The 26,358-nt window shown below is 49.2% G+C and overlaps 1 protein-coding gene across 1 annotated transcript in view; it reads right to left on the reverse strand.

Annotated features, from left to right (window-relative positions):
* Window positions 1-9,528, reverse strand: part of LOC119379045 (uncharacterized) — a 58,863-nt gene extending 49,335 nt beyond the window's left edge. The window contains exons 1-5 of the mRNA XM_037648187.2: window positions 7,332-9,528; window positions 7,185-7,271; window positions 6,635-6,760; window positions 6,417-6,561; window positions 4,224-4,350 (exon numbers count right to left, since the gene is read on the reverse strand). Coding sequence (XP_037504115.1) covers window positions 4,224-4,350; window positions 6,417-6,561; window positions 6,635-6,760; window positions 7,185-7,271; window positions 7,332-9,380 — 2,534 coding nt within the window. The 5' untranslated portion in view covers window positions 9,381-9,528. The remainder of the gene's footprint in view (window positions 1-4,223; window positions 4,351-6,416; window positions 6,562-6,634; window positions 6,761-7,184; window positions 7,272-7,331) is intronic.
* Window positions 9,529-26,358: the final 16,830 nt, after the last annotated feature.

Consider the following 26,358-nt stretch of genomic DNA (forward strand, 5'->3'; position numbering starts at 1 on the left):
CCAACAATTATGAAACTGTAACGTTCTCAGTAATTCAATTATATTTTCTTGTAATTGATTACCGCTAATGAATTAGTTTTTTTTTTCCGAAATCAAGTTTCAACCACGCCTTCCACGGTAATTCTCGCCCCGAAAAAGATGCGACCGCTCTGTTGGGACCCTCCGTCAGACAGGATAGGGGAGGGGGGGGGGGGCTACACAGCCTATTTTTTCACCTTTTCCTTGGCCTTACCTGCAACGCCTGACCGGAGCGCCAGTAACAGCGAAGCGCGACGCTTCATAGACGACATGAACACTAGCATCGAAGCACTGCGCAACTACGAGCTGATACGCAAGGTTTCCCTATACGTTAAAATACCGCCCTTCCTTCCAACGCATGCATTCAGAGAGTGTTCAGTGTAGCAGCTGACCTCTTAACGAGGAAATATGGAAGAATCAGCAATGACAACTTTGAAAAACAACTCTTGTCGAAAGTTCACACTATATCACAGAAGCCACAGCGGGAACAAAATGGGGCGGAATGTCGGCGTCACTACTCCACGTCCATTGCGCTCTTATCCGACAGAAGGTTGCCCACTCCGCGCCAGTTCTCCATAACATTATCAGACGTCTCTACACCGACTTCAGCTGAAGCACGAAGCCTGCGCGTATGTCTGGGAGTTCCACAGGCAACATCAAGTTCCCTGACATTAGCAGAGGCATGAGAACCCAACTTTAATGTGATTCGAAATGTGGAGACCTGTCGGCACCTCTTTCGCCTAGTCACGCAACACCCTTCACATCCACTCATATCACAAATTGAGAACCGTCCCGGAACGCAAATACACCCGTGTGTACCAACAGACCATTTCACGACTTCCTGCGTTGACACATTGGCCACCGGACTTAAACTACCCGCCCTGGTTGCGACGACAATATTGAAAACAACTCCTATTGAAAGTTAACGTGTAACACCATATCACAGTACGAAAGAAGGCTAATTCCCCTTCTTTCGTACTTTGATAGCGAGGGCTTCGTCCTGGCAGACTTGATGCGTTAGGTAGCATGCGAGGGTTTATTGGCCAGCCGCCGCCTCGTGCGAAGACCACGTGCCCCAGGCGTGACGCCCTCTGGCAAAAGAAAGAGTGTTCCACACTCGCCGCTTGGGCTTCGAGTGGCGCTGGCTAACACTCTCATCTTTTTTTTTTTTTCGCTGGCTAGGGCAAATTAATCTTGCCCGCCCGATACAAAGGGAATAGCCCCAAGTCATCATCATCATCATCATGTATCAAGCACATAAATATTCTACAAAAAGTGGACGAGGCAGCGCCCTCAGTCGTAGCTCAAATGGTAGAGCATCGGACGCGTAATTCGAAGGTTGTGGGTCCGGATCCTACCGAGAGAAAAGGTGATTTCTCGTCCACTTTAATTAGTGTTTCAGATACAGTTGACTTTCCCATCCGCGGACACACGTTTTTCCGATACGGACACACAGGCGAAAGGCAGGCGCGCCGCAGTTCTATGGGCGGAGCTTACTTTTTTTTCTTAGGTTCGTAGTTGGTACATGTATGAAAGAAGGGGTTAAGGGCGTATACACGGGACTTGGAAAAGAAAACACGAGAACGGGCGCCCGTCCTAATGTTTTCTTTTCTTCGTCCCGTATTAATCACTTCTTTGAAATATACACAATTCGCCCCTTTTGAAAGGCTCATTACAGCGAGTCGATTTGATCATAATGAATCATACATTTAACTGAGCCTTCCGCGTTTCATAATGAAACCAGAGCGCAAAACTGCAGACTCGCTCCCCCCAACGCCCTGAAGTGCCCTCGCGGATTCGATGCAGGATAGCGTGAATTTGAAGCCGAACTGTCGAATTATTCGTAATTAATGTCCTATACTAAACGTAGGTATGTCCTACTTACTGTCCGCAATACCTTACTAGCTATCGGGAGCGCATGCCTTAGATCATGCTACTCATAGGTCGACAAACTCACTCATGAGTGGACTCACACAGACTCACTCAGACTCAGATCGAGCCGTGAGTATGAGCCCGAGTGAGTTTGGTTCGGGAAAATTTTAGTGAGTGTGAGTCCGAGTGAGTCCGGCTGGGAAAAATTTTGGTGAGTCTGAGTGCGAGTGAGTCCGGTTGAGGAAAACTTTGGTAAGTCTGAGTCCGAATGAGCCCTAAGCACAAAATATATTCGTTGAGTGAGTCTGAGTGAGCTCCACCTTTTATTGCCGACCTATCGTCCTATCTACTCATCTGCAGCGTTACTATATGTAGCCCAATATCGCCTTACGTTTATACTCAAGTCTATTCACACATATCCTAACACACTAGTGTTCATGCGCCATCTAAATATTTATGGATCAAAGGCGTGAGTTAATGGGGGGGGGGGGGGGCGGAGTGCCATGATCTCCCCCCGCAAACTCTTTCATGGGAAGTTCTTGATAAATATATCCCGTGTGAGTCGCGTATTTCATAAATATGTCCATATTTGAAGCTACAAAATCAAAAGGCATATCGTAGAGCACCGATTATATGAGAAATTGGTGTTAAAAAGCGTTGACACCATAATCGAAAAAGTTAATTTTACGTTAACGGACTCATGAGTTGACTCACTCAGACTAAGATTGAGCCGTGAGTCTGAGTCTGAGTGAGTACGGCTGAGCAATATTTTGCTGAGTCTGAGTCCGAATGAGTCCGGTTAAGAAAAATTTTGGCTAGTCTGAGTCCGAGTGAGTCCGGTTATAGGAAACTTTTGGTGAGTCTGAGTCAGAGTGAGCCCGAAGCGGAAAATACATGATTTGAGAAAATCTGAGTGAGCTGCACTTTTTATGCCGACCTATGATGCTACTAAAGAGTATCCACATGAAGCTTATAGTCGACGAACAAAAAACAAACACACGGAGATCGACCATAGAAGACCTAACCGTGTGCGCTTACTACTTCGCCCTATAATACCTGCCCAGCCAAAAGGTGAGTGCATTGAAACAGCAAAGAAAGCGTTCACGGGGGTGATATGGCGTTTAAGGCGGGAGTTCGATTAATTGCTCAAACCGCCGCAATAGACATGAAGCACTTTTTTTTTCATCATCACGTTTTTCGGGCCCGCTGGCATATAAACAGCGCGGTAATCCCTCGTGCCTAAAATGGCTAATCAACTTCTGATTAGTCTACTTGAAAGCGCGTGCTGTAAACGTGAAATTAAAGTCCAGTTTATCGGTATGCTTGCCACCAAAACTTGGTCTCGAAATGCCTGCTTGCTCCAGTTTTGTCCATTCACTCTGTGTGCATATCAAGAAGCCTTTCAAGTAAGCGAAGCGCCAATGTTCTTTGCTGAAGTTTTGCGAAGTTAGCTATACCTCGAAAGTGGCCATATACATATACACTGGGGAGCGTGTTAACTATAGACATGCCTTCAGTACTCATTAATTGGCTTCCTTTGCTTCTATGCAAGTTCTGCGAAGTAAGGTAGTTAAATTTTAAATTCTAAGTTCGACTGATCAGTCGTTAACGCTCAATTTTTGTGCTTTGTCGGTGCGAAAACTGCGTCACAAAAAAGCAAAATTTGAAAAAAAAAAGGCTCACTGGTGTGTAAAGCGGATGATGTTTCTATCATTTGTGTTCTGCCGGAGGCAGGGGTCTGCATAAAAGAAAACCTGAAGCCTGTAGGCTCATGCGTGCTTTGAAGGCTCTCAATTCGCAACCTCAAACTTATCGCAACCTATAAACACCTATAGCGTAAAGAGGGAGACGTTCACTTGTGCGTGGCGACAGATATCGATTGTACTCGGCCGCGAGGAACACCAATTTCTTTCATTTTTCCCAGTTCTGAAAACTGCCGTGAAAGCAACTGTGACCTCTAAAATCCGCGATCTCGGTCCTCTTTGCCATCGACGATGCTTGTAATCTTTTGCATGTTATACAGCAAAGTCTGTTTGGATGTCGGCAAAGTCTCGAAAAGAAAGCAAAATCGTGCATGACTCGTTGTGTGTGAGCGCTTGCTGGTAGTGTTTAACAAACGCAAGAACCTTTGCTTATGTGGCTTCCTCGGTATCCAGACTTTTCTTGCTACTGACCGTACGAGACTTCGCGCGCTATGCCTACAATTCACGCTTGTGTACATTAAGCTTTCGAGTTTGTGGCAACAGGGGGAATGCGGAAAATGCAGCGCACACGGCTGCGCGCGTGTGGGCTACATTTTCGGCGCTCGGTCGAATGACGCGCGTGCCGTATACCTTGAGAAGCCCGGGAACTTTCGCACCGAGACGTGCCGCACCAGGTGGATGTCGTGCTTGATGTTGGCGCAGGCCTTGCGCAGCATCGAGCCGTCCTTGGCGAACACGATGATGGAGCGGCCCAGCACTGCGTGCAAGTTTCAACTCGTTGACGCTTGCGCGAGACACTCTTTGCTGCACAACAGAAGTGTCGACACTGCATGGTTCTGTAACACTTTCTGCACGACCTTTTCATCTGACAAAATAAAAGCGGAACAAACAAATGTCCCTTGCGCGGTATAAACAGTAATTAAGACGGACCCCGTTAGTTTACGTCATGAGTCGGAGGTTATAAGCTTGCAACAGCAGCATTTCACGTTGACGTTGCACAGAGGGAGAGGGCATGGCTGACCTGAAAGAAAGGTGGTTCGTGTACTGTAGCCGACGTGCTGCAGATAAAGAACGCTTATGTGTCCGTGCAATCCAGGGTTAGAGATAAAAAACTTAGAGATGAATAAGAATAAAGTCCGGTTCGCGCAAACGAAGAAGAAAAAGATGAAGATAAAGAAACGGGAGTAGCGGAGCAGGAGCATTTGGCGTACACAACAGGATGCACACTCCTGCCTACCGCCTCGTAATTCCATAGACGGCGCTGCGCAGCGCGGACGTGCATTTTTACTACTATACTGAGATGTTGCGTTACGACAGTGGGTGACTTTCTAATCTGCCTAACAAATCTAAGAGACAATGATGCGGAGGAACGCACAGAAAAAAAATTAAATTGTTTTGTTTTTTCTTTCCTGCAGACATAACAAGGGCTTTCCCACCAGAAGTAGATGGAACAAAAGACTTTCCACACGTGGGAGCCCATCCCACGTGACATCAGCCTCATTACGCGTGCGATGCTCTGCCAATTGAACTATACGGCGACAGTCTACCCCGTTGAATTCCTCCAGAATTTATATACGTGCACTAGATCTAACCCCGAGTGTACTAGCCAGTGTCACACATGGCCGTCGCCACGAATCTGAACAACCTTTCAACCACAGGCGTCACGTGGAACGTGAATTTTATGTTTACGTATAGCTGGTCAATGAACGAACCCTCGCTCTCGTTGTTGTATTATTTCTACATTTCAGTTGAAAAACGCTCAACTAGTCCTTCCACCGGCTTCTTTGTCTTTTGCGTTCATGTATGCGATTGTAACAAAAAAGAAAATCGAGCACGTCGGTTCCTCTTACTTTCCTTGTTCAATACAAAAGAGAAAGTTCTCACTATCTTATATAAGAGTGAGAACTTTCTTCTTCAAGTGAAGGGTTCAGTAAAGGTAAGATGTGGTGAAAACATGTTTCGAAAAGCCATGTTTGAAGGTGATGGGTATACGACCATAATTTAATCCTTAGCAGTGATGGTTGCTATCGACTGACGTCCCAACAAATGGCAAGATCAACATTTTGCGCTTATAGCATTAATGGTCAACTCTGCTGCGCCACATCCATCAGCGTGTGCATCTGCAATCCGCAAGTCATTTACGAACAGGAGACTCAGGTGATCATATTGAAAAAATGAAATCACCCTACCGTAAACGTTCATGGGAAAAAAATTAATTACCTCGCGTGCCGTGGCACAACGCCCTGTGCATATCCCGATTGGCCAATCTGCGAGCGCGGGCCCTGAATGTACACAGTTTGTATGTTTTTCCAGGTGCATTTCCGCATAGGGAGAGCAGCGTGTCGCTAGAGTATTGCATAAAAGCCGCCACCACGAAAACCGGAACGCAGTTACTCGCGCTACGGCGTCGCTTCCTTTGTTTTGCCTTGGCTCCATGCGCTCACGTCTATTCGTCCTCAAGGCAACTCAGAACGACAGCGCAATGAAGTTTTTTGGCGCATGTGCACAGGTTCACCTGTTCAAGGAGGGGCCGGATACAATCCAAAAACGGCAGCGGCAAGTGCTTGCCTCAGTGCAACGTGGCAGGTTTACCCTCTTAAAAAATGAAGCTTGTGCATCATTCAGAACGTCACGGTTCCGCACACCCAGTTTCATTTTGGTCGCCTGGAATGCAAGACAGATTAAAACCAAAGAGTGACGGACACAACCTTTTGTAAAGCGGAACATCGCCAAGTGCACATCGAGGAAGTCTCTTGTCCAGGTGAAAGTTTGTAAACGCAGTAGGTCTCTTCCAGTGAGTAAAGAGCAAAAGGGCTTCTATACCTGAGAAGTTCCCGACCAAAGGCAGGTTTGTGTCTGTGTAAATGGCGGGGCCCGTCCCGATGCTGAGCTGCCCCAGCTTTCCCGACAGGTCACCCATCTCGCACCGAAGCGGTGTCTGTGGGCTGCACTCGCTGTGGTAGCTGTCCTGCAGTACGCGCGCATACGTACACGAGCCTCATGAACGCCTCCCGGAAACTTGGAGACTCGCCGTCACTTACCTTGTCCGATTGGGCCAGGTAGGGGTTCCAGCGGTAGCCGGCGGCGATGCAACGCGACTTTTCACTCTTCTCCACGGCGTCGTGTGCCACTTGGTTCACGTACACGGCCCAATGATGGCCCTTGGTCTACGTAAGAAAGAGCCACTGCGAAATTAGCGTGGTCCTCGTATATGTAACATATACATCAGTTACGGGGGAGGGGGTCAATGGAGTTGCTAGCTCCCTCTCCCCGGGCCGCACACCTCAACAGCCTTAATTAGCGGCGTCATTTTGTTCTATACATGGCGTATAATGCTGAAATGAACCAAACTAATTCGACATTTTGATCACAACAGTGGCAGACTATTTTGTGCATCTCAATCACTATCAATGCACAAATAGTCCAGCTTGACATTTCCAGCAATGGTCATCGTTATCATTCAAGGCCCCGAGATATTTCGTTAGCTCCTCATGTATGCGCAATATCGCAAATACTATGCTGCTTTATGCACGAGGAGACACACCTTTTGTATTTGACCATATTAACTCTATGTATTTGACGGTGTCTTACCTGGTTTCGGTTGTACTTCCCTGGATAGCGCAAGTCAACCAAGATAAACGTGTCACTGGTGCCGCCATCTTTGTACTCGAGTTGTCGCTGCATGAAGCACACCATTCAGGCTACTCACACTGCGAGAAAACGAGGAGTGCTCCTCACCAGCCTGATGTAGCCCTGCAGTGCGGATTCCGGGTGGTCAAAGGTGGCTATGGCCACAAGCTCGCGGCCCTGCCGTGACTCAATCTCGGGCATGATGGTCCCACAGGCTGAGCGGCGCTCACCCATCTGGATGACCACTGACTTTCCCACTACGCTGGTGTTGCCGAACAGCTGCAGCTCGGTGTCAAGGGCCTTGAGCGACTCGTCATTCTTGCCGGCCAGATTCCCGTAGCGGTCGCTCAGCTCCGTCACAGCACCATGGGCGTCGCGCACGGCCTTGCAGGGGAAGTGCTGCTCGAGTGGCACCGGCAACGCGTGCACCCGGTACGCGCTCGCCCGACCACCCAGTCCGCGAAGGCGCACTTCCACGTGCACACTGTCCTCGGGAGTGTCCTGCGACCACACCATATAGCCGAGGACGCCCTGCTCGCCGGGCAGCCAGCGTCGCACGGCCGCCGACATCGGGTGAAGGGGAAGCAGGTGGGCACACGCCAGCCGGTCGCCGCGGTGCGGTGGTGCTCCACTGTCGTGCAGCACCATCGAACGCTGCAGTACGCTGTTCGGACCCGACAACGGCAGGTGCAGGTCCGTGTAAAAGAAGTTCTTGGGGCCCGACAGCTTGGCTCCCTTCGCTGTCAAGGCGCCAACGGGACAGAGCAAAGGATGCGGACACGGCCCCGATCCCACCTTGAGAGGGTCGAATGCGTCGCCGGCGCTCACGCACCGCGCAGTCCAGTTGTAAAAGTCGCGGCCCGGCCGGCGCTCATGCACCTGCAGTTTGTACTGAGTGGTGTCGTTGAAACCGTACGGGTCGAACTTGACGAGCACAGCAGTCTCCGACTGTTCGTCATTGGCGTCCTGACGCAGAAACACCTGGCCGGAGACGGGATAATGGAAGGTTGCCTTGCCCACCACAGTAGGTCCGGGAAAACCGACGCGCGCGCACTCGGCCTGGCTGCCATCGGCACGCGTCACGGATATCCAGCGGCCGATGATGCGGCGGGGTCCGAAGAGAACGAGCTGCGGTTCCAGAGAGACCGGGGCCAAAAGCTGAAAGGCCGGTGCTCCACGCAGTGGTCCCTCGCAGTAAGGTGCCGGGTGCACTGCAAAGCTGGCGCCCAGCAGCTCCTTTGCGCGCAGCAGCGTCGGCTGGAAGGGACTTTGTTGGGTGAAGCTGAGCTGGCCGCCATCCGGAAACTTGGCGTGCACAGTGCGTGCCTCGAGCACGCGCAGCGGTGCGCACGCTGCAAATGCCATGGTGGTCTCTTCGCGAAGGGCCAGAAAGAGCCGCCGGTGGCCGAGCGGCAAGTGCGTGTCAAGTACGGCGCGGCGCGATCCACGCGGCGAACCGATGCTCAGGGGCCCGTGTTTGGCGGTCAGGTCTCCCGCTCGACAACGTTCGTGCGCGCTGCGTCCGCAGCCTTCGCCGTCAGTGCGGTCCGGGTCGTACATCATCTGCAGAAAGCGGCAGCCGGGTGCCGCATCCAACACGTCAGCCTCGAGCAGATGCCATGTGTATCGCGACGAGCGGCCTGCCTGGAAGAGCAGCACGGTCAGCAGCGACGCGCTGGGCGAGGCGAGGAAGAGCACGCGTCCGGCGATACGTGGACCAGCAAACAGCGCTTCGGCCCAGTGGAGCGAACCCTCTTCGAGCAGCAGGTTGGCGCATGCCTGCGTCTTGCCCTGCTGCAGCAGCAGCGCGCGGCCCCACACACTGCCGGAGCCCTGCAGCTGCAGCTGGTCGTCCTCGAAGCTCAGTTCGGTGCCGTTCAGCTCGAGCGGCCCGTGGCGCCGCGACAGGTCGTGGCGTGCACGGCCCAAGTCTCCACACGGCGACGCCGCGTCGAACAGCGCCGGCAGCTCGCGCACGCTCCAGCTGAACTCGCCTGGGGGCCCGACGAGGCGTACCGTTATGTTGACGCCGGACGAATCGGATGGGCTCAGCCGAACCTCGCCTTGCACCCCTGCCATGTTGAACGGGGCATGTAGGTCCCTGTGGTCGCCGAGACCCGCCGCCGAGCACAGCTCGAGCAACAGCAACAGCAGCATGGTGTACGACAACACAGTGGGTCACCTGCGCTGCATGGTTCGCGGGCTTCGCTCAGAAACGTCAGTCGCCGACATGGCTTCGCCGGGCCGCGTCATGCTTCTGGTGCGCACGATCACGCGCTGCGACGACCGCGCTCAGAAACCGGTGCGGCAAGGGGGACAAAAGAGGTCTGTCGGGCCCCCTCTCCGTGCGCCGGCCTCCCCCGAAGGGGCCAACGCGCTGTCTTCGGCCGCGCGGGAGATCTGAAGCTCAGGAATCCCAAGAAAGCGTGCCAACAGCCTTTTTCCTTGCCACCTCCGGCCCCGAAGTTCTCGGCAGCACTGAGGTGGGTAGGCGCCCCCTTCTTCGACGGGCCACTGCCCTTCTTGTGGTCCGCCTTTCATCGAAAGAGCCGAAAGTGTGGGGTGCGGGGCCACTTCGTGCGTGCTTCCATTCATGCGTCGAAAGTGCTTCGCTACGGGCACCGTGCGGAATATTTAAATGCGCAATATCGCCACATCGGCAAGAACCTCCGCCTTCTAGTAAACGCCGACCTACCTGCTTTCCTTCTTGTTTCACCTTGCTAATGAAGCACAGCTTCTCTTTTTAATTTCTTTTTATTTACGCTATAATTTAAATTCGGGAACCGCATAGCTGTCCAGAAAGATTAACGCTTTATGGGTCGCTTCAGGTTTCAAGTTGTCCCAAAAGCAGAAAATGCCGATGTAGTCAGAAGGTACGCAGAACTATGGGGTAAGTGGCCTTGCGTAGTGAACGAAGAAGTAAATTGCGCAGTTCTTTAGAGAATTATGCGTAAACGCTCCCTCACTCCGTGACTCTATCGTTGGCGTCGACGTGTCACGCTAATGACCCGTGCCACGCATCGACTGTCATTTTGGCCGCCTCTGCTTATATTTAACGTGTGGTTTCCTTTCCGCTCGCAGAAATACTATTGGGCCTATGAGAATTTTGTTGCCCCATTCGCAGCCATCGTTCAAATCAAAATCTGTGTTTATTTGCAATCAAATACACGCGTTGGGGTACACATACTATAGAGGAGGACCCTTGGCACATGGCTGAAAGGAGACGACCTGTTAGTAATCACGTGTAGATAAATATATAAAAAAATGGCAACGAAGCAGTATTCAATAATATGTTGTGTCAGTTGAATAACCAAATATACATGAGTATTAAATACCATAAAAATAAATGCAGAGGAATAATGCACTAAATAATTAAAAGGAAAAAAATTACTACAAATATTTACGTTGAAGAGTGAGGTATTGAAGAAACAAGCGTTTTCTTAAACGCTCCAAGAGATAAGTGCTTTTACGGTATGGCATTCCCAGTGGGACTAGCCGGGTGGCGCGGGACTAGCCGGGTGGCGCGGGACTAGCCGGGTGGCGCGGGGTCTCCCCTGCGTCTTCTGTGGACCCCAATAAAGTTTGCATCATCATCATCATCATCATGGCATTCCCAAAGTTAATTGCTGCGAAAGCAGCTGTAAGTATGCCATAATAAATGATGTGAAAAAAAATAATTAGGTACATCCATGAGGCAGTACGTACATAAGGTGCAATTGCTCTTCGAGGCAAACCTAGAAAGGTAAGTGTCAAACAAATGCGGTTTTTACAACACATCAGCTGCTGTGGCCATTTCAGAAGCTAGATGAGTAGATCGCTGCATTACGAGTGGTATTTACGTTAAATGTGTTATAGACTGTACACTCTGGCCCCCGTTGAGACACGCCTTCGAGATGCACGCCTAGACGTATACGGAGTCAACATAGGCATGCGCGCGGGTGGGCGGGGGCAGGGCCCCCCCCCCCTCCCCTGTCACCTAAGAAGAGGGGGGCGCAAAGCCTGCCCCACACATCGACTTAATAGGGAGGGGAGGGGCGCCGCGATGAACCTTCGCCTCCCCTGAAGGGGAACCCTGCGCACGCCTATACGGGAGTCAACATATTGCTGCGCTGCCTATCGCGCGCTCTAAACAATGTGGACACGCGCCTCATCTGATAAATAAATGCTCGTCGTGGTGGATCAGTGGATATATGTCATTCTGCAGCTCAGCACGACGTCACGGCTTCGAATTCCTGCAGCAGCGGTCGCATTTATTATAAAAAAAAAAGATGCTCGCGAGCACTTAGGTTTGTGGGTACTGCAAACAACTCGATGTGGTCAAAACTACACGGGGACACAATCTCCACTTCTCCCCTGCGGCGTCTCTAATAGCGCCATTATCGCTCTTTCAGACATTCGATCTCCTCAATCAGTCACGAAATATTAGCTCCGATTAGAACAGTGACGATCTATCGGACACAGGTCTTGGGAGAAAGCGAAGACTTGAAGAAAAAAAGAAACTGGGATGAAGCGTTCTGAGGCAATGCGACGTCTGCAGTGCCGTTGAACAAGTGAAAAAGAACAAAAAGAAGCTCAATTCAATCCGTCTTCAATTATACAGGCGAGGCGGGAAAATAAAAAAACGTTAATATACGGCCGTCGGCCCCAATTAAATTTCTTGCTTTTTAAATATAACGCTCAAATTTATATTCTGATTGTCTGTTGTATGTTTCTGGTTTAGGGTCTCAATTTCTTCGCTCGCACACATATGAATGCTACCGAAAAAGTTCAGTAATATCGCAGCTGTATAGTTTGTAACTCTCTAGCTCCAACTTAAAAATAAGTATCAACTGTTTCCGCAAACTGCTAGAGTGCCTAAAAAGCAGGCAAAGTGAATATAGTATGCATGGACCCTAGAAAACACTTGAGAATATATACTGTAAAGCTCACGTTCATGTATAATTTCCTCGTAAACTATAAATTAACGTGCTAAATCGTTCCGCTTCAGGCACTCTGCATTTGAATTTGTGTACCTATCTTTTATTGTCGGGTTGTGATTTGACTTTTTTTTTTGTTCCTTTTTTAATATATATATATATATATACAGGGAGTCAGCCGGAAAGAAAACTTGGCTTCCAATACTCGTGCCTGGCTTTCTTGGTGTAGTGACTTTCGTTCTTTTCACCGACCATACGTAATGAGGTGTTTTCTGCCTTTCGCGCTCATTCATTCTCATTTTTCATATCTTCTGGTTGATATTTTGTGCATGACGCTTTCGCCTAAGTGGACGACATTTCCGGCTTAATAGCTTTCTCTTTTATTGTTTGTCCGGTTTACCGCCCACCAATCTCACAGTTGAGCACTTCGTACCATTATACGTAACTCTTTCAGGGGCATATCAGCTGCGACGTTACATCTTGAGGGCGTTTCTAATCTTCCTGATTTACCGTGACCGTTCTGCTGAAGCTCGCCGCTGCGAGATGACGAATGAGACAAAATTGGAGTAATAATATGAATATGCAGACGAGCTTAAGTTGTACTCATTTTGCATTCTGCACGCGCCAGTTATAAATGTTGCCCTCGTGTCTCGAAGTATGTACAAATATTGACACACAGAAGACAGCTGCAAAATGAAACGGTCGTGTTATGTATTTATGTGCAGCACAGCATAAAATGCAGCCTAAATGCACTTCCCTCACTGTGTGTACACCCGTGATACCATGAAAAACAATCCATCGCATGCATAACAGTGCCCGTTACGACCCGTGCGATTGTGCGAGGAGCAACCAGTGTGCCATAAGCGAGAGCAGCACCGATTAGCTGGCCTCTGTAAGCAGACACCGATTTTGCTGGTGACCCAGAAAAGTGCGAGTGTCTCGATTACTCCTTACACATGCCGTGCAACGAGGCGTCCGCGGAGGTCACGACGCGAGGTCCGGTACACACCACCCACGGTATGCTCATTTCCGCACATTTGCAGTTCGCGTACGGTGTCTTATCGAAGGAGCGGGCGAGTACGCAACGGGCGTTACTACCATCCTCCCAACGACTCGAGTCGGGGACCTTTCGCGAGGCACCGGTGTATCCGGTGTCGCCGGCCCCAGGGCCGATGATTGGGCCAGAAGTTGCGAGTGGGCGCAGTGCCTCCGATTGCCGGCTTTACGTGTATCAGGTGGCGGGCTGCAACACACTGTGCGACGGATTCGCAGAGGTGGCTGATTGCGCTCCGAGCGGCTCGCTGATTACTTGGCACCTCTTATTCTCCTTTTGCCTTCTGGCGCTCCTCTTGTCGTTGTCGATCTCATTGACAAGCGCGTTAGGTGTTTAGTCACACGGAGGGAACGAGAGCTTGTATAAAGCACTTCCCTGCACGTGCAGGCTGGTGAACGGAAGAGTTCGCTAAGCCGGGCGTGCGCGAGCCTTCATATTGCCCATAGCCTCAATGAGTGATGCTCGTGCTCTCTCGCAGCATGGGAGGAAAGCGTGTGTGCGTGGGAGGTACAGCCGAGGCGGTCAGAGTCGCCGGTGATCGTGACGTGCGACGATGAACTTGTTATCCGCGGCACGTACTCGCCGAAGCCCGCGGGTGCGATTAACGCGGACAATAACGGGCGCGTATACGCCGACCGGACGACCTGTGGCGTCCGGCAGGGACCACCTGATGTGCAGCAACAAAGATACAAATGCGCCAACGACGGAGAAACGAAACAGAATGAAGCCAGTGGTGTCAGAGGTCACGCCAAATAGGAGCCCAGGGTGACATTCACCCGCGAGTATTTTTGGAGCTCGTCGACGTGATGCGGAGCTATGGGGCGGCAGAAGGCTCGACCGCTGAAATGAGCAACAGAAGACGAAAATGTGCCTTGTCTGCTGCAACACGTAATTTGTGGCACACACAGTTTGGTATTGTTGCTCACTAAAGCGGTAATAAGGTAAGCTTATGCGCAAACGATTCTGACACCTGCAGCAGTGGGCGTGCAACGTCCCTCGCGAAAGAGCTGCAGAGCAGCGTCCATCACGTAGCCGCACGTTCTCACTCGCACATACCGTATTTTATTTTTCTTCCCTCTTTTCTTTTCATACCCTCCAGCTCCTTCGGAATTTCTCTCCTCAGTCGCCTTCCTCTATACAGAGTATCATGTTTTTACGTTTCTGCTTTGGTTGGGGTTCGTTAAATAAATTATTTCTCAGTTTACCGTCCCAACCAGACAGACTTGTGTTAAATGTTTCTTCAAGGCGCCTTTTATACGCTGGCAGAATTGTCTGTTCTTCAATAAAGAGATTTCTCTGTCTTGCTGTCCTTTGGCTGCCTGTCAAGCATAACCTTGCGCCTCGGCAATTTGCGCTGGCGCTGCGTTTTGCTCACTCAAGGACACTGTTGGGCCGTTTGCTCCATTTCAATGTATACCCGTGTTCCTTGTTGGGCTATTGAGTGCTCGCCCAGCGCCACCTAGGCTTTTTGTTGTTGCTCTTGCTGTCACTGTTAGCCTCGCCCTCACCCCTGTGGCTCATTTCGGATAGCTCTTACGCCTGCGTTGCATCGCCCTCCGAGCGTCTGGACCATGCAGTCCATGTCGTAGAAATTCCGGTGTCGGAGTCAGCGCCGTTGGTTGTGAGCGCAAAATCACGATGCGAACAATTCTTGAGCCATTCCACCCTGCGAAGGTGAATGGCCAGCGAAGCTTCAGTGTGTACCACACAACACAGAGGTGACACTTATTTTTTATTGAAAGGCCCAGGATGGCAAGAATGTTCATGAAAGGTACACAATGCTCCTTTAAAGATGTGCTGGCGACTATAGGCGTGCGCACGGGGGTGGGGCGCTCCCCCCTAGTCACTAAGAGGGGGGTGAGGGCGCGAAGTCAGCCCCATACATTGACTTAGTAGGGAGGGGGGCGCTTCGATGAACAAAGCTTCCCCCCCCCCCCCCCCCCCCCCCCGATGAGGAACCCTGCGCGCGCCTATGCTGGCGACCCTCGGTCAGGCCCCACGAGCCGCAGTGGCCAATGGGGCCCTGGCCTCTTTTAAAGTTTTCCATTTGGGCAGCATGCGTCTTTTTGCCGCGACATGCGTCGTCTTGCCTGGCTTGCCGCCTGTGCATGGCATTTCGTGCACGATCGTGAGGAGCCATTTGAGCAGCATGCGTATTTTTGCCGCATTCTCCGTTACTTTAGTGAACCAGTGGGATTTGCGGAATTTGTGTGGCACGCACCTGCGCTACAGAGATTTTCTGCGTATACGGACGGATGTTTCGCCTAGGTATATACGGCTTCGCTGTGGTAATAAAAATCGAGGCAGAATCGAACCCAGGCATTCTGCGTGGCACTCAGCTGTGCAACCACAGAGTCTCGCCAGTGATTGAAACTGCTTCGGAGAAAGCTCTATACTGGCGTCAAGTAGTGCGAGGAGCCGCGTTAACACATGTAATATTGCGTGGCAGAAGCGTACAATCGCACCAGGCGTCGCGCAGTGTGAATTGCGCAACGAGTGGGCGGTTTAAAAGTCCACCCATTACAAAGCGCTCGGGCATAATTGATCATCGTTACAATCACAGCGTCATAGAAATGTGCAGCTTCGCAGGTGTGCGCATTGCCTTACGAATGCGTAGTGCGTATATACTTCGCTGACTCCCATAAAATGACGAATTAAGGCGTAGTGGGCACTGTCCAACTCTATTTCCAGTAGGCATTCTAGGAGGGTGTAAAACGACCAATGTTACGCCCACAAAAGCTTCTTTCCTAGCGGCACGATTGAGGTGCCCACCAAGGAGCTTCCACTCTTGAAGGCGAAGCTCAAGTGTCCTCCAAGTATTTTCGCAAGGTCATAGCTGCAGCTCAACTAATCGCAATGTCGTTTTGGACACTGCCAAGTTGCTGGGTCACCTCGTCCATACGAGCACGACCTCACTGAGGCAAAATTTGTGTCGTCCAAGATTTTCCGGTCTCGATATACATCCACAGGTGTTGGCAGTTTTGTTGGGATACATGTGGGGCCAACCACTGTGTGAGTGAGGTCTGGTGCGAGAGAGCAAGTATATAGAGTTGATTGAACGATATAGGCTACTGGCGACAAGGGTGCCACAAATTTTGGCGAGAACAATTACTCACTTATTTGGTATGTCTCGCATAATACAATTAGGCCGGATTTTGCACGAAATCCTCTCTATAAAAAAATGGAAAAAAAGAGCTGCGCCTCTATAGATATAGGTATACCTGAACTTGAACGTTTGTCTTTCTGAGTCATTTTCATAACCCGACATGGTGTGTGGGACATTAAAATCGCCTGCAACAAAAGCCGGAATCTCCGAATATACGAACCTGGTGTGAGGCAAGCTGACCAAGTCATGCTGAAGCATCTTCACGGTCTGCAGCCTCGCAGAAGTATTGGTGACATCTAAAACGTGGCGGCTATATGACGTGTATCCAGACCCCGAATCGCTCCCAGCGTATACGCAGTCAGCAAAAGCATACTCCACGAGACATATGTCCCTGAGGGCTGTCGCTGGGGCGTGGAGTGGGCCTACTCAACATACGCGGCTTCTGTTCCATGCGTCACACTCCACGTTGAATTGCTGGCTATAGAGTAGAATCTGTGAGCTAAGTGCACGCAACGAAAGCTTGCTCCGCTCAAAGGAGTTGTCCTAAATACCAATGGCAATATTGAATTATTTATTTATGTTTTTAATGCGGCTGAAGGTGGCGCTTCTGTGCCAGTGCGCTTTGCCCATCTCAGTGAGGACCGCAGGACGCACGAATATATCTGAAGGGAGGTGTATCGCAAGTGTATCCAACCATACCTATTTCCCTTCGTGCGTTATGAAGGTTCTCAGCAAGAAACTCCTGCACTGTGAAAGAAGTACGTGGACAATTCAATCATTCGGTTGAGATTTAAGGAGGGACAATGTTGCTGTTATACCGGGTGTTTCAAGAAATGTGTCCGAAATCCTCAAAAATCAGGAAAATGCGATATTTGCTCGCTGCCTTCACAATATCTTTTTATGTAGCGGCAGGCATCTTAAGATGGTTAAAGACATAATTTGGGAAAATACTTAAGAAAGTTAAATTGATTAACTTTTTAATTAGTGTAGTTAGGCGGTTATGTCAAATGGGAGAATATAAGTTCTTCGTGCGAAGAACCCACCACCGCTTTGAGATATAGAAAAACTGGTCTCTAGTATTTATTGTGGCGTAATGAAATTCAACCAAATTGAATGGCGAAAACGAAACCGAAACACTTATCAGCGCAACAAGCAGACGACCAGAATGATGTCACTGTTCAGACAACGATTACAGAGGTGTAGTTTTTCCGCGTTCGTTAGCGTATGTGCGCCATGCGTGATATAAATGCAAGCGCAGCCCGCACGCAACGAAGTCGGTTGATGGTTGATGTAACGACGCTCACTCATTCTGGACGTCTCGGAAGAATATGGCAGTTGCGCTCTTCCGCATTTCGATTTTGGTTTCGCCACTGAATTTGGTTGAATTTCATTGCTTCGCAATTACTACTAGAAGCCGCTTTTTCGAAATCTCAAAGCCACGATGGTTTCTTGGCATGCAGGACTTCAATTCTCCCATTTGACATAACCGCCTAACTCTACTAATTAAAAAGTTAATTAACTTACCTTTCCTAATTACTGTCCCAAATGATGGCTTTAGCCATCTTATAAGATACCTGTGGCTACAGAAGGGATAATTGTGACGGCATCGAACATATATCGCATTTCCCTGATTTTTGAGGATTTTGGACACATTTCTTGAAACGCCCTGTATAAGGGCTAATGGCCAGCATTTGCGCAAACATTAGCCTAGTTTATGTTGCTAATAGTATGCGAGCAAATGCGGTAGTCGAATGTTCGCAGAAATTATTATGGTCGGACGTCATCGTATATACCTCGTTGCAGACTAACGTGGATGGAGGAGGCTCAGGAAGACATTCATAAGTTCGTGCGAGTTTCGCACCACCCATTCGCGAAAACAAAACTGAACAGAACAAAAAGGCGCCCGACAGCTGTCGTCAATCGGCCGGGTATCAGGCGAACTTGGGCATTCGGGCAAGCTTTGGATGCTCGAAAAATTACATTCCTTCGAAACGAGAGATTCGCAAAAGCAATGTAGCAGCAATAATGACGTCACTTTTTCTTTTGCCAACACACTTAACTGCAGTGGACATTATGAATTTATTGTAAACCCTTATTATCGCAGTAATGGCTAAACATTCACACACTACCCCCCGAATTAATTACTTTAGGAGACATGTCTAAAGTTCCCGAAAACTTTTTAAAGATTTTTGCCAAATTTAACCGCGTGAGCGCCCTTTTCTTTTTTTCGTATATTTAGCTTTCATAAAGGGCATATAAAATGTTGTCTGATGCAAACAGACGCTCCTTGTGCATGTGCCAGAAAAAAATATGTTTCATTTTCTGAGCAAGTACGGGTTTTCTTTTTTTTTTTTTTTTCAGAAGTTTCTTGATTTCGTCGTATGTATATACGGTTGGCGAAGTCTTTCATCAAGCACCGTATTTACGCAGAGCCGTGTATCTGAAGATTCGGGGCCGTCTTTAAAAGACTTTCGGAGCGCGGGCGGAGAATTAAATTTCGTCGCCAATTGAATGAAGCTATTTATCCGTTTGTATACACGAGAACGCCACCCACCGTGCACACCTGAAGTCGAGGCCGAAAGGCGAAAGAACACTCTTGAAATCGGTGCTGCATGCACGCAGAGAGACCGCGACGCAGTCATATATTTTCTATGCGCGCCCGGAGGCTTCGAGGACATCTTAATTAAGTGAACCAATACTTCGGGTCCGTACGCCAGCCTGCAGAGCACAGCGCGCTTTGCAGTATTATGCTGTGTATGCGGTGATCCGGGGCAATATCGTCCGCCCTGATCTCACGCACCGACGGCCACGTGCGACGATGTCTCCTTTTTTTTTTTTTCCTCCCTTTCAGACGTCTTTGCGAGCGCGCTCGACGGCCGTCGATTCTTATTGAAAGCGCCGGCCACCGTAATACATGTTTCAAAAGAAAGCAGCCCTCCCTTGCTCGGCGCCCTCGCTGAGAGTTCAGTGGCCGCGCGTTTTATTTGGCCAGACTCCAATTAGAGCTTAGCGAGGGGAAAAAAAAAAACAACCTGAAACGACGCAGAGGAGAAGAACAACGGCCGGCTGTCTGCAATACATCGACCGTACACACACCGTGCAGCTATCGTGGGTGCACCCGGAACTTGAATTCAACAGCCGTCGCGAAATTGTCGACAAAGCTTCGCTCTTTGAAGGGATCGCGGTTGTCATGGGGAAGAGGTCGTCCCCGAGTTTGGCACCGTTTGCCGCAGTGCAAACCTCGGTCTTACGAGAGGCCCAGAGGGTTGTCCGTCGATTACAGGTACTCGTGCATTTTCTGCACGTATCAGGACGGCTCTTCATCTTCTTGGCACCCGAATGACACATACATACGCTGCCGAACCGCTAGCGGCAGCTGGGTATCAAGTGTGGCGCTCTATATTATACGCACTTTGTTGTATTATTGGAGGAGTGTACTTAACTGGGCTGGTTGGTACATGATTAAGGCGACAGACGACAGACACGAGCGCTGAACTAAAAACCACTGGTTTATTGCTTGGATATGCAATATAGACGGAAGCACTAAGCAGAATAACAACAAAAACACAGTAACTGCGCAATGCGCAATGAGGGGGGTGAGAAGTCATCATAATAGAAGCGTCGGCAAAACAGGCTGTCATGTTTTGGACAAGTAATTAAGTTCACACTTATGCAGATAAATGGAAGGAACGCTGACGCACGCATTTCTGTGTGCATGGATATCATGCGCTTCACTAATCTCATGTGTTCTTTGTTGATTGTATACGCTTCCAAAACGGTGCACCGCTCAAGAATTGGCGTCACTTTAATTGGAGTCATTTTAAGGAGCCTTGAAGAGGGGACTGATGTGGGACGAAATGTTGTAAGGAGTTGCGGAGGCTATTGCTCCGTTATTAAGAATGTATAGGTAGATGAACTCATTTACGAAATCCTTTAGAAATCCTTTACTGAAATAACACATGATATCCAATTGCATCTCAGCAGGCATTACACTGACGTCAACGGAAAGTCGTTAAAAACCATATTCTATCGGTTACTTTGAAAGAGTTGGAAGAAAGCAAACCACTAAGACCATTTAACAATTTTTTTTTAAATATCAAGTGTCATTAACCAGTGAAAAGAACAGGAGGATGTGGCGTTAAGTTTAGAGTGCGTTGCATATTATCAGAGGTGTTAGTGACAACACGATAATTTACGAAGTCACCGGCGAACAGTTTTATAAAGTAACGCGCTCAGAGAGGAGGTCATGAATAAAAATTAGGGACTTACCTTCTTACCTTTGTTTGATCGAACTTGATGAATTCTGCTTAAACGACTGTCTCGTTTGTGTTATATATACCGGGTGTCCCAGCTACCTTTAGACAAGGGTTTAAAAATACAATATTAGACGCAGGCGAGTGAAATCACTTGCAAATTACTGACAGTCACCTTGCGTACTACAGACAATTTTTTGTTTGGTAATTAACTAATTTGTTAATTAGAATTATTTAATTAAAATGCTATATATTGACTGTAGGCAAGAAATTCGGCTTGCAAAGTTCGAGGGCGTCTTCAGTAACCCCAATTCTATTATTTGCGATAAAGAAAGTCTCAGGTATACCATTTTTCCAAGCTGCAAAGAAAGCCCGCGAAATACAAAAAGAACCACGTGACTAGCGTGTTCGCGCGCCGCGAGATTGCTGCCCTCAGCCGTGGTTCGAGCGAACAAAATCATCTGCGGCCGCGACTCGCCGGCTCCGTTGCAGCGGTAGGCCGATAAGTCGACGGTGGTTTTTTTGGCCCGCGTCAGCCATAGAGTTTCCTAAAATGACCTAGAGGGAACTCTGGCGCTGCGATCGTTCAGCCACCATGGGAATGATGGGTAGTACACGGATTTGCCTAGTCTTCGTGCTTACGGCTTCAAACGTACTTGTGGCTTTGTTTATTGCTATGTTTTGGTTTTCTTTTGGATAAAAGAATAGATCGTTGTGAACTTCGTGACCAGATTTGAATCGCTGAGCCTAAAGAAGATAAAGTGGCGAAGTGAAACTGCTGACTTTTACTGAAATTCGTTTTGCGACAAAGCGGATGCAGCCGACGCGGAGCCAAACGGAGCCGAAAGTACGAAGTTTAGACAAATTTGTGTACTACCCATCATTCCCATGCTGGCTGAAGCGTCATGCGTTGCAGCTCCCATAGACACTAGCGCCAGAGTTCCCTCTAGTAAGTATTGTAGGAAACTCTATGGCGTCAGCCAGTTGGCGCGCGTGACGGTGCAAGTTGTAGCGAGCGCGGGCTAAGAAACCACCGTCAACTTATGGGCCTACCGCTGCAACGGAACCGCCGAGTCGCGGCCGCAGCTCATTTCGTTCGCTCAAACCATGGCTGAGCTGAGGGCAGCATTCTCGCGGCGGGCGAATGCGCTAGTCACGTGGTTCTTTTTGTATTTCGCGGGCTTTCTTTGCAGCTTGGAAAAAAAATGGTATACGTGAAACTTTCTTTATCGCAAATAATGAAATTGGGGCTTCTGAAGACGCTCTCGAACTTTGGAAGCCGCATTTCTTGCCTACAGTCAATATATAGCAATTTAATTAAATAATTCTAATTAACAAATTAGTTAATTACCAAACAAAAAATTGTCTGTAGTACGCAAGGTGACTGTAAGTAATTTGCAAGTGATTTCACTCGCCTGCCTCTAATATTGTATTTTTAAACCCTTGGCTAAAGGTAGCTGGGACACCCTCTATATACAAAGCAGGCCCGTAGCCGCGGGGGGGGGGGGGGGGGGGGGGGGGGCCTCCCCCGAAATTTTTATGACACACGGTGTTTTACCGAAAATAAATAATTAAAATAGGCGTTTTTCTCAAATAGTCAAGGCTTTCAGCAAGTGCCCCCCCCCCCCCGAAAAAATTCCTGGCTACTGGCCTGATACAAAGTCTTCAATGTTAAACTATAGGGGTAAATCTTTAATAAAAGAGCTATGCTACGTCTTTGGCGTACACAGTTTTCGGCGGACGGTGAGCCATTGAACTAACAATTAATAAAAAAAATAATTTCCTTTTTTGCTATCAGATAACTATGGTACTGATGTTTTAAAGGTCAGGACAATCGTATTTCAAGACAACCTCACTCTGACTTTCCTGGAGTGCTGACGTTTCACGATATTCATCGTCAAATTTGACAGTCAGCGATATAACGTTGCATTCACAAGTATGGATCTCGACCCACTGTCAAGCCGCAGGGGAACATAAACGTGAGTGGAATATGGAAAGCGTCATTCGAGGCTTAATGGTTTTTGCCAGCTGACAGCAACAAGAGCGCAGCTGCCGTCAGCTTGCATACGATACGCCACACGTTCACGCCCTTGAATGCGAATTGAGCTCACCGAGTGTCAAGTTTCACGATGACTGTATGGGAGTGCTCTAGGAGAAACGAAGTGCAATAGTCTTGAAAAACGACTGCGTTAATGTGTCAAATATAAATAACAATTGTGACAGCAAAAAAAAAAAAAGCTTTAGCAGCGAAGCTGTTCAAGCCCGCCGCAATTTGTCTGTCGGAAACAGAAATGATCACCATCATGAAACGGCGCATCCTCTTCTTCATCTTCTGCTTTGCTCCCAGAAAACGTGCGCCGATTTCTCCGGCATGGCCTGTAGAAACCCCGCTGGGTGAGAGAACGAGCACAGAGAGAGAGAGAGAGAGAAAGAATGAAAGAGGTATAAAGAAATAGAAAGAGAGAAAGTCCTGTGGCAAAAAAATTTCACGAGGTGGGATTCGAAACCGCGTGCCATCGATCTGAAGGCGAACGTCCTAAGCGCTGGGCTATTCAGGCACGCTATAGCAGTGTATAGTTTAATATAGCCTTGTATAGCATAGTGCAGCAAGTGGTGGGAAAGGGAAATGACCGTGAGGAGGAGAGATGTGATGGTGAGGAGGAAGGGAGAGAGCAAAGCATAGCATATAGAAAGAATGAGAGAGAGAGAAAGAAATTGAGAGAAAACGATAGAAAGAAGGAGGAAGCAAGCGAGAAATAGAGAGAGAGATAAATAAACAAATAGAAATAAACAGAGAAAAAATACATAGAAAAAACAGAGAGAATAGAGAAGAATATAGAGGAAGAAAGAAAAAGAAAATTTGCAAGACTTTTCAAAACATCAACAGCCAGGGTTACCTAGGTGCCCACCAACTCCGCTGTCTCTTTAGCATTGCGCCTCCAGTGCAAGCTACGCTAATATTTTGTTTTTTGTTACCTACGTCATTGGTAAATCAAACTCGTCTCGAAAAAGTTGCCCATCCCCAGAGCGCACAAACCACCCGTGCAGGCAGATTTTGCATAGCTAGCACTATAGGGTTTTCTATAAAATTTACTGTTACTTTAGCTCCTATACCTACATGCCGTAATACGACACTATAATCAAGATCTATACAATATGAGTGGCTGCACGACCGTCCACTTTCAGATTTACAGCCACGTGCAGTGACCTGCGTCCCCTCCTCCCAATTTACCAGGACCTTGCCGGAGGTTTGTTAAACGTGTGGAGATCCGGTCATATATGCCCGGATGACAGTTGGGCGAGCATCAAATGCCGGCGGGCGCAACGGTGGGGCTTCGCTGCAAAGACGTGTGCTTCATTTCAGACAAACCTTCACTGCACGTGCTTAATTTCCGACCAACAGACGTATGGTGCGAGCTGCCGGACCTCTGCTGTCTCTAGTGCCCAGCTATACTTACATATACCAGAGCCCGAATTCACATAAACATATCTCACGTTAGAAGTGTTCATATATACGAGTAACGTTGCGGCAATTCTGATAGGTCATATCATTATCAAAGCCGACCAGCCAATGGCAAGGTGCACTTGCAGAAGAAAAGTTTTGTGGATGCGGCCCCGGACGTTTCTACGAAGACTTTAAGTAATACTTAAACGCAGGGTTTCCAAAGAAAAAGGAACAGGTCTTAAAAATTCAACTGTCTGGTGCGGCGGGCGCATATATATATATATATATATATATATATATATATATATATATATATATATATATATATATATATATATATATATATATATATATATATATATATATATATATATATATATATATATATATATATATTGTAGAGAAGCCTTGGGACATGGTAATGGGTTACCCTCTCCAGCGCCTTCTAGTGGGTCGTCCTCTTTGGTTGCTTGAAGAAGAACGACGCTCGCGCAGGGAGTTCGTGCCTTGCCGTGACTGTCGCCATTACTCATTGTCGTTGAGTGCTGTCTATTAAACACCTTAACAATTTGGTGGAGAGTGCTCTGCTCCCATTCAATGCCCTGGAGCTCCGATCCCGTACCCTGCCATCTACCATGCCTCAAGACGCCGCCCAGCAAACGCCTCCTCTCGCGACGAGCACATGTCCCGGTGTCCCCCGTATACGCGATCCACCTATCTTCACTGGCGCCGATAGCACCGACGTGGAGGACTGGCTCGCAATTTACGAGCGCGTCAGCATCCCCAACAAATGGGACGAGGAAGGCAAGTTAAGCAACTTGGTATTCTACCTCGCGGGCGTAGCAAGCTTGTGGTACAACAACCACGCGTCCGATTTTGCGACTTGGTCCGATTTCAAGACCGCCGTCATCAGCGTTTTTGGCCGCCCAGCAGTTCGTAAGCTGCAAGCCGAACAGCGCTTACGTGAACGATCTCAGCAGGCCGGTGAATCTTTCGCAAGTTATATCGAAGACGTCCTCGACTTGTGTAAGAAGGCCAACGGAACCATGTCTGAGTCTGACAAGATCCGGAACATAATGAAAGGCATTGACGACGATGCCTTCACCATGCTGCTCGCCAAAAACCCTGGCACAGTGGCCGAGGTCATAACGCTATGCCAGAGCTACGAGGAGCTCCGCCGGCAGCGTTCGATGACCCGTCGCTCCCCATCACGCGACGCAGAGCTTGCTGGCTTGGCGGCAATATCTGACCAGGCCGCGTTGCTGGCAGAAGTCAAGTCGTTCGTGCGCGAGGAAATTGCACGCCAGGTCTCTCTCCTCGCCTTTGCCCACCCGCCGCACGTTCAACAGTCGTCGACCACCCTTCTTCCTCCTCTCCGCCGAGCAATTGAACAGGAAATTGCGGAGGTCATGCCTGAGTACCACCCGCAACCTCCGGCTCCTGCGCCCCAGAGTTACGCTCAAGTTGTCGCCAGGACGCCCCAAGTAACTCCTGCGGCTGCCCCAATGAGTTACGCCGAAGCCGCCGCTAGACCTCCGTTCTTTGAGGCGGGTGTGCCGGCTACATATGCTGACGCCATCCCTCGGCCTCGACTGCAGCCTGCCATGCAGTCATTTCAGCAGCCGACCAGTCAATCGCGTCCTGCGACATGGGCGGGACCTACCCCGACGAACCGATGGCGCACCCCCGACAACCGGCCCATCTGCTTTGCTTGCGGTTACGCCGGTCACGTGGCACGTTATTGTCAACGCGTGCAGCCGCCTCGAGTCGCGTCACCTGTCACCAGCCAGTCAAGCCGTGCATTCTACGACCCACCTCCACCTATGTCGCCGACGTCACGCCCACCTCCAGCTACTCGCCGCTCTCCGTCTCCACGACGTCGATCACTGTCACCCATGCGGCCACGTTCGGTCGCAGGAGAGCAGGAAAACTATAGTCGTCGCAGTCCAGGAGGCAAGGGCTGCGACGCTATCGAACTGTGAAAGCCCTCAGCGAAGTCCATCGAATGTAATCGACGTGCTTGTGGACGGTGTTCGCGCATCGGCCCTTATCGATACTGGAGCCGCTGTATCCGTTATGGACGCAAAACTTTGCCGCTTACTTCGAAAAGTGATGACGCCACTTTCTGGGATGTCCCTCCGTACCGCGAGCTCCCAGAGTATTCATCCTACAGCAGTATGCACTGCTCGCGTCGTCATTCAGGACGTTCTGTACGACGTCGAGTTCATCATAATTGCGGCATGCTCTCACGACGTCATCCTGGGATGGGATTTCCTCTCCCGCCACGACGCCGTAATTCGTTGCGCACAAGCCGAAATCGAACTCTCACCATTCTCACATTTGACGCCGACAGACAGTCCA

Source organism: Rhipicephalus sanguineus, chromosome 1, assembly GCF_013339695.2.
Source record: "Rhipicephalus sanguineus isolate Rsan-2018 chromosome 1, BIME_Rsan_1.4, whole genome shotgun sequence".
Taxonomy (NCBI): Eukaryota; Metazoa; Arthropoda; class Arachnida; order Ixodida; family Ixodidae; genus Rhipicephalus; species Rhipicephalus sanguineus.